The 13,109-nt window shown below is 44.3% G+C and overlaps 1 protein-coding gene across 1 annotated transcript in view; it reads left to right on the top strand.

Moving 5' to 3' along the window:
• The window catches only part of LOC134359714 (collagen alpha-1(XI) chain-like), a 125,369-nt gene that overhangs the window by 70,790 nt on the left and 41,470 nt on the right, over positions 1-13,109 (top strand). The window contains exons 20-23 of the mRNA XM_063073232.1: positions 4,802-4,855; positions 6,884-6,937; positions 7,264-7,317; positions 8,276-8,329. Coding sequence (XP_062929302.1) covers positions 4,802-4,855; positions 6,884-6,937; positions 7,264-7,317; positions 8,276-8,329 — 216 coding nt within the window. The remainder of the gene's footprint in view (positions 1-4,801; positions 4,856-6,883; positions 6,938-7,263; positions 7,318-8,275; positions 8,330-13,109) is intronic.

Genomic DNA, 13,109 nt, shown 5'->3' with positions numbered 1-13,109 from the left:
CTCACTCATATTGTCCTCACCATCACCAAGTTCCCTCTCATTGGTGGATACCGAAAAGAAGTATTCATTGAGGACCTCGCTCACTTCCACAGCCTCCAGGCACATCTTCCCACCTTTATCTCTAATCAGTCCTACCTTCACTCCTGTCATCCTTTTTTTCTTCACATAATTGAAGAATGCTTTGGGGTTTTCCTTTACCCTACTCGCCAATGCCTTCTCATGCCCCCTTCTTGCTCTTCTCAGCCCCTTCTTAAGCTCCTGTCTTGCTTCCCTATATTCCTCAATAGACGCATCTGATCCTTGCTTCCTAAACCTCATGTATGCTGCCTTCTTCCACCTGACTAGATTTTCCACCTCACTTGTCACCCATGGTTCCTTCACCCTACCATTCTTTATCTTCCTCACCGGGACAAATTTATCCCTTACATCCCGCAAGAGATCTCTAAACATCGACCACATGTCCATAGTACATTTCCCTGCAAAAACATCATCCCAATTCACACCCGCAAGTTCTAGCCTTATAGCCTCATAATTTACCTTTCCCCAATTAAAAATTTTCCTGTCCTCTTTGATTCTATCCTTTTCCATGATAATTATAAAGGCCAGGGAGCGGTGGTCACTGTCCCCCAGATGCTCACCCACTGAGAGATCTGTGACCTGACCCGGTTCATTACCTAGTACTAGATCTAGTATGGCATTCCCCCTGGTCGGCCTGTCCACATACTGTGACAGAAATCCATCCTGGACACACTTAACAAATTCTGCCCCATCTAAACCCTTGGAACTAATCAGGTGCCAATCAATATTAGGGAAGTTAAAGTCACCCATGATAACAACCCTGTTATTTTTGCACCTTTCCAAAATCTGCCTCCCAATCTGCTCCTCTGTATCTCTGCTGCTACCAGGAGGCCTATAGAATACCCCCAGTAGAGTAACTGCTCCCTTCCTGTTCCTGACTTCCACCCATATTGACTCAAAAGAGGATCCTGCTACATTACCCACCCTTTCTGTAGCTGTAATAGTATCCCTGACCAGTAATGCCAGCCCTCCTCCCCTTTTCCCCCCTCTCTATCCCTTTTAAAGCACTGAAATCCAGGAATATTGAGAATCCATTCCTGCCCTGCTGCCAGCCAAGTCTCTGTAATGGCCACTACATCATAATTCCATGTATGTATCCAAGCTCTCAGTTCATCACCTTTGTTCCTGATGCTTCTTGCATTGAGGTACACACATTTCAGCCCTTCTACCTTACTGTCTTTACACCGTTTATTCTGCTTCTCTTTCCTCAAAGCCTCTCTGTATGTTAGATCTGGCTTTACTACATGCACTTCTTTCACTGCTCTATCGCTCCGGGTCCCATCCCCCTTGCAAATTAGTTTAAACCCTCCCGAACCATGCTAGCAAACCTACCTGCAAGGATATTGCTCCCCCTCGAGTTCAGGTGCAACCCAGCATCTTGTATTTAAAAATCTAGAGTAGACATGTTGCAAAGGTCCAAAACCAAGGTCAAAAAAGGAGATAAAATTGGCTTTTCAGTCTGGCAAGAGAAACTGAATAAGGAACATTATACTGGGGGCTTCAGCCACTGATAGTTCTTTACAGATTGCTTGAGTATTGAATTAACAGATCCACTAAACTGCCCAATCCCTAAAGACACTGGAAACATATTGCATCAGTGTCATTCAACACACACATACTGCTCACTGCAGAGAACAAATCTCCACCTTCGCTTCTGGTCCAGTTTTTGATGATGGCTGCTTTCTGGATAAAGTAAAATGAGATCAAAGGAATGACGTAGATGCTGGAAATTTGAAATAAAAATGCAAAGTGCAGGAAAAGACACAGTAAGTTGGCAGCGCCTGTGGAAAGAGAAACAACTATTGTTTCAGGTCAATCACCCTTCATCGGAGACCGCCCTTTAAGAGATGATCAACTAACATCCTATCTGATACTTCAATGTATCGAGTGCCATGGCATTTGATGATACTCAGATCCTATATCTACACTGCAGAGACCCGCTGCCCTGTCTCCGCTACATTGGCTTATTATTATTGTCACATGTACCAGGGTGCCGTGGAGAACTTTGTTTTGCATGCCAACCATACAGATCCTTTACAGGTCAGAGCGTTGTAGGAGGAAGTGGGAAAAGCAGCAACACAACTGTAGAGTGTAGAGTCAATGTCACAGAGAAACTGCAGTGCGGGCAGACAATTAAGGGCAAGGTCTGACAGGGTAGATTGTGAGATCAAGACTCCATCTGATCATACTACGGGGCAATTCAATATACGTATAATAGTGGGATAGAAGCTCTCCTTGAGATTGTAGTTACATGCTGTCAGGCTTTTTAATCTTCAGCCTCATGAGAGGGGAGAGAAGAGAGAGTGCTTGGGGTGCATGGGGTCTGTGGTAATGCTAGCAGCTTTGCTGAGGCAGAAAGAAGTGTAGACAGTGTCCATGGAGGGGAGGCTGGTTTCCATGATGGACTGAGCCGTGTCCACAAAACCCGGCAGCTCCTTGAAGTCTTGGGCAGAACTGATGTGATGCAATGCTGTGATGCATCTGCAATGGAATCTATTGATTGTTGCTCCAACAAATCAAAAGAAAGTTGGAAAGCAAGCTAGTTGTCCCTGGCGTTTTTCAAGAGCAGGCGTCATTACACCAGAGTCCACGTGTATTGAAGTCTGGGCCCCCTGTTCTCATTGGTCCAGTGAAACCTCACAGCAGATCGCTTTGGATGTCCAGCTGACCACATATCCAGTGTAGTGGGCTTGAAGAAGGTTTCAGAAGGAGGTGGTCGTTCCCTTCAAGACCAATTTTTTTAAACTAGATAAGTAGTGCAGGAAAGAGCAAATGAGTGAGGCTGTGTTCATGGGTTCATGCTTCATTCAGAAATCTGATGGCAAAAGGGAAGAAGCTGTTCCTGAAATGCTGAGTGTGTGTCTTTGGGCTCCTGATAGTGACAGTGAGAAGAGGGCATGTCCTGGGCTGAACAATGACACTTTCTTGAGGCTTCACTTTTGAAGATGCCCATGATTGTGGGGAGGTTAGTACCCATGATGGATCTGGCTGAATTTACAGTTCCCTGCAGCATTTTCTGATCCTGTGCAATGGTGCCTTCATACCAGACAAACGCTTCAACCAGTCAGAATGTTCTCCATGGTACACCTGTTGAAATTTGCTGGAGTCTTCAGTGACACCCCAAATCTCCTCAAACTCCTAATGAAATATAGCCACGACCACACTTTCTTCATAGTTGCATCATTATATTGGGCCCAAGATAAATCTTCTAAGATTTTGACACCAAGGAACAGAGAGGATAGGGAAAGAATGAATCTTGGATTTTGAACATGGGTGAGTCGGCGACAAGAACACATAGTCATAGTCATACTTTATTGATCCCGAGCGAAACTGGTTTTCGTTACAGTTGCACCATAAATAATTAAATAGTAATATGTAAATTATGCCAGGAAATAAGTCCAGGTCCAGCCTATTGGCTCAGGGTGACTGACCCTCCAAGGGAGGAGTTGTAAAGTTTGATGGCCACAGGCAGGAGTGACTTCCTATGACGCTCTGTGTTGAATCTCGGTGGAATGAGTCTCTGGCTGAATGTACTCCTGTGCCCAACCAGTACATTATGTAGTGGATGGGAGACATTGTCCAAGATGGCATGCAACTTGGACAGCATCCTCTTTTCAGACACCACCGTCAGAGAGTTCAGTTCCATCCCCACAACATCACTGGCCGTACGAATGAGTTTGTTGATACTGTTGGTGTCTGCTACCCTCAGCCTGCTGCCCCAGCACACAACAGCAAACATGATAGCACTGGCCACCACGGACTCGTAGAACATCCTCAGCATCGTCCGGCAGATGTTAAAGGACCTCAGTCTCCTCAGGAAATAGAGACGGCTCTGACCCTTCTTGTAGACAGCCTCAGTGTTCTTTGACCAGTCCAGTTTATTGTCACTTCCCATCCCCAGGTATTTGTAATCCTCCTCCATGTCCACACCGACCCCCTGGATGGAAACAGGGGTCACCGGTGCCTTAGCCCTCCTCAGGTCTACCACCAGCTCCTTAATCTTTTTCACATTAAGCTGCAGATAATTCTGCTCACACCATGTGACAAAGTTTCCTACCGTAGCCCTGTACTCAGGCTCATCTCCCTTGCTGATGCATCCAACTATGGCATCCAACATTCAAACGGTATGTGCATGAGAAATTGTTGTTGGGGAATGGAGGCTCCAGAGGATGGGTGGAACCACGGTACAGATTCTAGATCCACTGCATCAGAACATTAGTTTCCTGGGTTCATTTCTGAGCTCAGTGCTGTCAGTGTGGAGCTTGCAAGTTCTCTTTGTGAGCACATGGGTGTCCTCCCATGTTCCAAAGATGTGCAGTCTATAGGTTCATTAGACTCTGTGAATTGTTCATTGTGTAAGAGAGTGAGTGGTAAAATTTGAGGGAAGTTGAAGAGATGCAGGGGGAAGTAAAGAATAAGATTAGTGTAAGATTAGTGTAAATGGTCAGTGCAGACTCAATGGGCTGAAGGGCCTGTTTTACTGCTGTTTCTCTTCATGTCTCTGTGACCGTGAGTTTGAGAGGTGGGGAGGGACGAGGCCAATGAGTGATTTGCAAATAAAGGCAGGAACAACGCTGAATTCGCCAATGCCTCCAGAGTGACTCTGTTCTCCCTCCAATGAATGGATCACTGTTCTATTGTGAGTACTGTATTAGTTGTTACATACATGAGCCACAGATGTTTTTAACTATTGAAATACTGACTTATTGTTTCTAAACTTCAGGGCCCAAGGGGCGAGAGGGGACCAGCAGGACCACCTGGATCAATCGGACCTCCTGTAAGTTGTGGCTCATTAACACAGTGATGGGTTAATGGTTACTATATGGCACAAGAGCAGACATAATCAAGAGGATCAGTTGTTCAGATCATACATTGGAATGGGGAAGAAGTGTGATCTAAGTGACTTTGACTGTGGAATGATAGTTGGTGCCAGACCATGTGGTTTGAGTATCTCAGAAACTGCTGATCTCCTGGGATTTTCATGCACAACAGTCTCTAGAGTTTGCAGAGAATGGTGTGAGAAAGAAAAAAACACCCAGTGAGTGGCAGCTTCGTGGGCGAAAATGCCTTGTTAATGAGAGAGGTCGTAGGAGAGTGGCCAGACTGTTTCAAGCTAATAGGAAGGCAACAGTAACTCAAATAACCACCCGTTACAACAGTGGTGTGCAGAAGAGCATCTCTGAACACACAGCACGTTGAAGCTTGAAGTGGATGGACGACAGCAGCAGAAGACTACAAATATACATTCAGTTGCCACGTTATTAGGAGGTGCCTGATAAAATGGCCACCATGTGTAGAACAAAGAACAGTCCAGCACAGCACAGGCTTTTCGGCCGCAATGTTGTGTCAACTCTTTATCCTAGTCTAAGATCAGTCTAACCCCTCTTTCCCATACAGCCATCCTTTTCTTTCATCCATGTGCCTATCTAAAAAGCTCTTCAATGTCCCTAGTGTATCTGGCTCCAATACCACTCCTCGCAATACCTTTCACACACATACCACCATATAAAATCTTCCTGTGTCATCCCTGATTTCTTGCACCAAACCCCTTTAAAATCATGCCCTCACACATTAGTCATTTCCACTCTGGAAAGAAGTCTCGGGCTCTCCACTCTATCTATAACTCTTATTATTTTGTATACCTGTTATCGACTCATCTCTCATCTTCCTTTGGTCCAAAGAGAAAAGCCGTAGCTCATTCAAATTGTCCTCATAAGATATGCTCTCTAATCCAGTCAGCATCCTGGTAAGTCTCCTCTGCACCCTCTCTAAAGCTTCCATATCGTTCCTCTGATGAGGTGACCAGAACTGAACATAATATTCCAAGTCTTGTCTATTCAGAGTTGTAATATTACCTCGTTGCTCTTGAACTCAATTCCCTGAATAACGAAGCCCAACACACCATACAGCTTGTTAACTGACCCATCAACTTGTGCTGCGTCTCTGAGGGATCTATAGACGTGGACCCCAGATCCTTCTGTTCCTCCACACAGCTAAGAATCCTGCCATTAACCCTGTATTTGGCCATCAAGTTTCTTCATGCTTCTCCAAATTGAACTCCATTTGCCACTTCTCAACCCAGCCCTACATCTTATTTTATATCCCGTTATAATGTACGTCAACCTTCTACGCTGTAGAATGACGTGACTCTGCACATCCATATTCACGTCACTCTACAGATGTGTAGTAGACAGCATCCTAACAAGCTGCACCACTGCTTGATATGGAAACTGCGCTGCGGCAGACAGGAGCGCTTTAAGACAGGTAGCCGAAGCTCCCAACGTATCACTGGCACCAGCCTCCCCACCATCAATCACATATACACAGAAAGGTGCCAGGAAAGGGTCAGTGACATCATGAAGGATCTCACTCACCCTGCTTATGGACTCTTTTTTTTCCCACTCCCATCAAGGAAGAGGCTATGTGGCATCCACACCAGGACCATCAGATGCAAGAACAGTTACTTTCCCCAAGCAGTAAGGCTGATCAACACCTCCACGCACTAACCCACCCCTCCACACCCCCAAAAATCATTGCTCGTTATCTCCTGTCACCTTATGTACAGACATGCCCGTGCTTCTGTGCCAAGCAACACTTTGTGGAATATACGATCAATGGATATAAGCAGTCTTATGTATTTATATTTATTGTGTTTTTGAAATTATTACTGTTTTCTTTATCTTTTGTGCTGCGTCTATCTCATTACAAAATAAAGGAATAACTTGTGTTGATTTTTTTAAAGAATGACATTGAAAACTGCAAGGTAATCTTTCATAATCAAAGTAAATCCTGTGTTGTTTTGCAGGGCGTTCCCGGGGCAAAACCTGAAAAAGGGAGTCGGGGGGTGAAAGGTCAGAAGGTAACGGTTGTGACACTTACCTGTGTAACATTCTGTTTGAACTGTCAAGTGGGGGGGGCGGAGTTAGCAGGTAACAGTTGAGAAACTTACCTGAATAGCATTCTGACTGAACTATCGGTGGGGTGGGCGGAGGGGGTGGTGGTGGTGGTGAAGGGACAAAGGTAGCAGTTGTGACACTTACTTGTATAACATTTTGACTGGACTGTCAGTGGAGGGGTGATAGGTCAGGAGGTAACAGTCGTAACACTTACCTGTAGAACATTCTGATTGAACTGTCAGTCTTCTTCACCTCACGTCATCTCAGCGAAGTATTATCCTTGTTCAAGGGATCGAGAGGTGATGCAGGAATTTCAGGACCCCCCGGTGACCCAGGCAAGAAGGTATGTGGAGGAAATTTTAAATTTTATCTGTATCACGAGTATCGTGAATATCACGAGTTTAGCTTTGTGAAACATCTTAGGTGAACAACAAAATCAAAACTGATAAGGGAGTAGATTGTGGCTAAATGATGAAAATTCAAAGTTCAAAGATCAAAGTACATATATATCACAAGTACATATATCACCATATACAACCCTGAGATTCATTTTTTGCGGGCATACTCAGTAAGTCCAGTAACAATAACATAATCAATGAAAGACCGCAGCAACTGGGGTGTTCAACCACTGTGCAAAACACAGAAAACTGTGCAAACGCAAAAAGAAAGAAATAGTAATAATACATCAATAAGTAATAAATATCAAGAACATGAGATGAAGAGTTCTTGGAAGTGAGTCCATAGGTTATGGGAACAGTTCATGATGGGGCAGGTGAAGTTGAATAAAGTTATCCCCTCTGGTTCAAGAGCCTGATGGTTGAGGGTTAATAACTACTCCTGAACTTGGTGGTGTGAGTCCTGAGACTCCTGTACCTTCTTCCTGATGGCAGCAGTGAGAAGAGAGCAGGACATGGATGCTGTTTTCCTGTGACAATGCTTTGTGTGGATGTGCTCTATGGTAGGGAGGGCTTTACCCATGATGGACTGGACCATATCCACTACTTTTTATAGGAATTTCTTTCCTTCAAGGACATTGCTGTGAAACATTGATTTTGCAATAGGTCTGAGCTGCCCTGATGTTGAAAATATAATGCAAACTGGATCTGGTATTCCAGTTCTCTGGCACGGCCTGTGCCTTCTGGGGCAGATTTACTGCTCCTTATCAGCAACAATGATTTCTTGACTCACAAATTTGAAAGTTCAGTATTTTCTTCCGTGTCTTAACTTCAAAGTGAAATTGAATAGCAGTATTTGTGAAAAGGTTCAATTCTGAATTATCTATTTGTGTCTCTCTGTTTAAGGGGAAACCAGGACTTGAAGGCTTACCGGGAGTATTGGGCCAGAAGGGTGAGCAGGTAAGTAACGGAACCCCAAATGCAAGCAGAACCCGTTGGACTCACTCAACAAGTCAAGCAGCATTTGTGGAAAGAGAATCTCCATTTCTTTCCGCACTGATGGTGCCCAGACTGCCGAACTTTTCCGTCATTTTCTGTGTTCGTTTCAGATTAATGTTTCAGCCCTAATTGCACCTAAGCAATGAAACGTGAATTACAAGCCCCGTTCTGGGAGAGCTGTAAAAAAATTATCCTGTATGCCACCGTGAAGCGGTTTCTCCTGCAACCATCAGATGTGTCCTCAGATCACCTCCTTGAGCAGGGCAGTGAGCACACCAGCATAAAGCTGCAGCTGGTTACACGTGCACAACATGGTCAGGATCTCTGCAATACACACCAACACCCATCAAATGCAAAGGCAACAAAATGCTGGGTGAGGGATTCTTTCCCTGTCTCTGCACTGAATGAACAAACATGGTCTTATCGAAATGTGGAATTGAAAAGCAGACTTCATTTTGGACACACACCGTCTGTTGATGACAGAAGGTAGTTTCCATCCTACCTACAGTTTAGACACATGCATCCGAATGTTCAGATTGACTACCAGTTTGATACCCTGCCCATTTCTACTGTCTCTGTCTTCATTACAAAGTAAAATGGCAGCAAACTCTTTTAATTTGGCTTCTATTTTAGGATATGGGTATGCTCAGCAAGGTGAGCACATAGCTCCCTCATTAGAGACCTCAAAGGTGGTGTTAAGCCAGCTTCATGAACCACTTTAATCCTTCAGTGCCTTTGAGGTTTGGTGGGTCATTGCAGGCTGAGGCAAATAGCCTGGCTGATATTGGCCTAGAGTCATAAATGGATCAATGTGGGGAGTATGGCTTGAGAGACTAAAGTGAACCAGATGGCCTTCAGTAACACTCCAGGAGTTTAATGATCTTGATTGTCACAAGGATTCTTTTTAATTGCAAGTTATTTAATTAATTCCATTTAAACTTCACAGATGCCAATTTAAATTGGCGTGGTTATCCACTGTTTGGGATTACCAGGCCAGTCACTTACACACTGCACCACCAGTGTACCCACCTCCTGTGTGTTTGCCAAACCTTCCTGGTCCTTGCAGTGGCAGTCAACTTAAAACTGCATTGACCTTCTCAAAGTCAGTTTGCACCTAGAGACGCACGTTAGCAAGCCTTCCATTGTTTAAGTAAGCATTCATTTATGAAGCAGTAATCCCTCTTTGGCTGATCTGTGGCCAACCTCTCAGTTTTGGTGGTTGGTGCATTTTAATGAATGTTGTAAAAATGTGCTGAGGTTGTGCTAATTTAGACTATTGCACTAAAAGTCTGTAACATGAGATCCAAAAATTAAAAACAGAAAATTCTGGAAATATTTGGCAGGTCAAAGTCAAAGCTGAGTTTATTGTCATATGCACACGTACTTGTATGCACAGGTGCCATGAAAAATCTTACAGCAGCCTCACTGGCACAGAGCATCAGATAAGCAGTAGAAAGACATAAATTAAGCATGAACTGTACACAATTTTTGCGAGGAAGAATGTGGCGTCTAGGCTGCAGTCAGTGCTGCCCTCTAGTGTTCACTTGGCAGAAGACAAGCTCTATGGTGGTCTGCAGACTTCAGCAGTGTTGTATATGGCTTGAGTTTGGACTCTTTTATTGAATGGCCGTATCTTTCTATCGAAGACATGCCGTGCGTGATTTGTGCCGTGTGTGACTGTGTTTTGCCCCTTGACCTCGGAGTAATGCTGTCTCGTTTGGCTGTATTCATTTCTATTCATGTAGTTGAATGAAAATTAAACTTGAATTGAACTGAATTAGAACAAAAAAAGTCCGTTCTACAGCAAAAGAAAATCGGAGATGTTATTGTGTTACTAAACTGCAGTGATGGGGGGCTTTACCAGTTGGTTCAAGAACGAATTGGTTGGAGGAGGAAGCTGTCTCGAACCTGCTGGTGTAGAACTTCAGGCTTCTGTATCTTTCACGTTTCATATCAGGCTGTACCTGAGACAAGAGAAGCAGGAACTGTTTTAGGTGCTGACGTAAGCTGAGAGGCAATGTGGACTGTTGGATGATGCAGAGAACTTTCGGGGGATATAGACAAGGTAAGTAAGGGGGTGGGTCGGCAGATGGAATATAATGTGCAAACGTGTGAGGTCATTCACTTTGGCCAACATAAAGGCAGAATATGTTTTAATGATGAGAGGTTGAAAGGAGTTGGTGTTCAGAGGGACCTGGGTATCCTTTTACACAGATTACTGCAAGTTATTGTGTAGGTTTGGCAAGCAATTAATAAGGCAAATGATATGTTAGTGGTTAGATAAAGGTTTGAGTATCACAGCACAAAATGTCTTGCTGCCGTTAAGTTCACCTCTGCTTGAGTATTAAAATTGAATCGAATTGACCCTATTTCGTACATCCTTCACATACGTGAAGAGTAAAAACCTTTACGTTACATAGACCATAGAACGGCAGAGTGCAGTACAAGATCTTTGGCCCATGACATTGTGTCAATTTTTTTTAACCTACTCCACAGTCAATCTAACCCTTCCCTCCTACACAGTTCATAAATCTCCATTTATTTTTCATCCATGTGTCTAAAAGTCACTTAAATATCCCTAAAGTATCAGCCTGAATCACCATCCACAGCAGTGATTCCAGACACTTATCACTATCTGGGTTATAAATCTACCCCTAACATCACCCCCTAATCCCCCTGAACCTTCCTCCACTTACCTTAGGATGTCCTCTGGTATTACCCATTGCCATGCTGGTAAAAAGGCACTGGCTATCCACTTGATCTGTGCCTCTTAAAATCTTATTCACCTCGATCAAGTTGCCTCTCATCCTCCTCAACTCCAAAGAGAAAAGCCCTAGCTCACTCAAACTATCCTCATGAGACATATCCTGGGTAAATCTCCTCTGCACCCTCTCTAAAACTTCCACATCCTTCCTCTGATGACCAGAACTGAACACAATATTCCAAGTACAGACTAACCAGAGCTTTTGAGAGCTGTAACATTACCTCATTGCTCTTGAACCCAATACCCTGAATAACAAAGGGCAACACACCATACACCTTTTTAATCACCCCATCAACTTGCACTGCGGCCTTGCGGGATCTATGGGTGTGGACCCCAAGATCCCTCTGTTCCTCCACACTGCCAAGAATCCTGTACTCTGTACATTAACCTCGTACTCTGCCTTCAAGTTTATGCTTCCAAAGGGTGTCACTTCACACTTTGCTAATAGAAGTCCATCTCCCAATTCTCAGCCCAGCTCTAAATACTGTCAATATCCTATTCTAACCCACAATGGCCTTCTACACTATCCACAACGTCACCGTCATATCATCCGCAAGCCATTCCACTTCCCACCGAAGTCACTTATTAAAATCGCAAAGAGCAGCAGTGTCTGCAGAGTACCACTAGACACCGACCTTCAGGTAGAATATGATCCATCTATTACCACCTTCTGCTGTTTGTGGGCTTGCCAATTCCGCATTCATGCTGCCAAGTTTCCATTGATCCCATGACTCATAGCTTTCTAGATAAGGTTTCCATGGGAACCTTGTCAAACACCTTACTAAAATCTAGATACACCACATCCACCACTCTACTGTTATCAATTTGTTTTGTCACCTCTTCAATGAAGTCAATCAGGCTCATGAGGCATGACTTGTCCCTCATAAAATCATGCTGACTATCTCTAAAAGGACTATGCTTCTCCAAATACTGATAATTCCCCATCCCTAAGAATCCTCTCCAATAATTTGTCTAACTGACATTAGACTTACTGGTCTATAATTCCTAAGGTGTGGGCACGTGGCCAAGTGATTAAGACATTGGACTAGCGACCTGAAGGTCGTGAGTTCGAGTCCCAGCCGAGGGAACGTGTTGTGTCCTTGAGCAAGGCACTTCGTCACACATTGCTCTGCGATGACACTGGTGCCAAGCTGTATGGGTCCTAATGCCCTTCCCTTGGACAACATCGGTGGCGTGGAGAGCGGAGACTTGCAGCATGGGCAACTGCCGGTCTTCCATGCAACCTTGCCCAGGCTTGCACCCTGGAGAAAGAAGACTTTCCAGGCGCAGATCCATGGTCTCGCAAGATGCCTTTATTTATAATTCCGAGAATCATCTTTACTAACTTTCTTGAACAAAAGTGCAATATTTGCCATTCCTCAAACCTCAGGTCCTCCAGTCCTGTGGCCAGTGAGGATACAAAGATCATCTTCAACTCCCCAGCAATCTCTTCGCTCATTTCCCATTGTCACCAGGAGTATATTCCAACCAGTCTGGTGACTGATTTATCCTATTATTGTTTCAGAAACTCCAACACAGTCTCTTCCTTAACCTTAACATGTTCCAGCCTATTACTCTGTTCTATACTGAACTCACATTCATCAAGGTCCCTCTCCCTGGTGAATACTGAAGCAAAGTACTTGTTAAGGACTTTCCCTACCTTCTCCGACTCCGGGCATGTTATCCCCTTTTTCCCTGAGCGCTCCTACCCTCACTCTGGTCATCCTCATATTCTTCCCGTATGTGTAGAATGCTTATCCACCAAGCCCTTTAAACCCTCCTAAACCCTTTCTTAAGGTCCTCGCCAGCTACGTGATAACTCTCAAGAGCCCTGTTTGCCTATTGCTTCCTAAACATCACGGGAGGCTAATCTAGAAGATTAAGATGCAAATTAGATATTTAGATTCAGAACAGTCTTGCGCGTAGAAGACAGAGGGTAGTGGTTGAAGGGACTTATTCAAACTGGAGGTCTGTAAT

Source organism: Mobula hypostoma, chromosome 21 (genome assembly GCF_963921235.1).
Source record: "Mobula hypostoma chromosome 21, sMobHyp1.1, whole genome shotgun sequence".
Classification (NCBI taxonomy): Eukaryota; Metazoa; Chordata; class Chondrichthyes; order Myliobatiformes; family Myliobatidae; genus Mobula; species Mobula hypostoma.
Note: the sequence above shows the minus strand (reverse complement) of the source record. Positions and strands in the feature narration are given on the sequence as shown.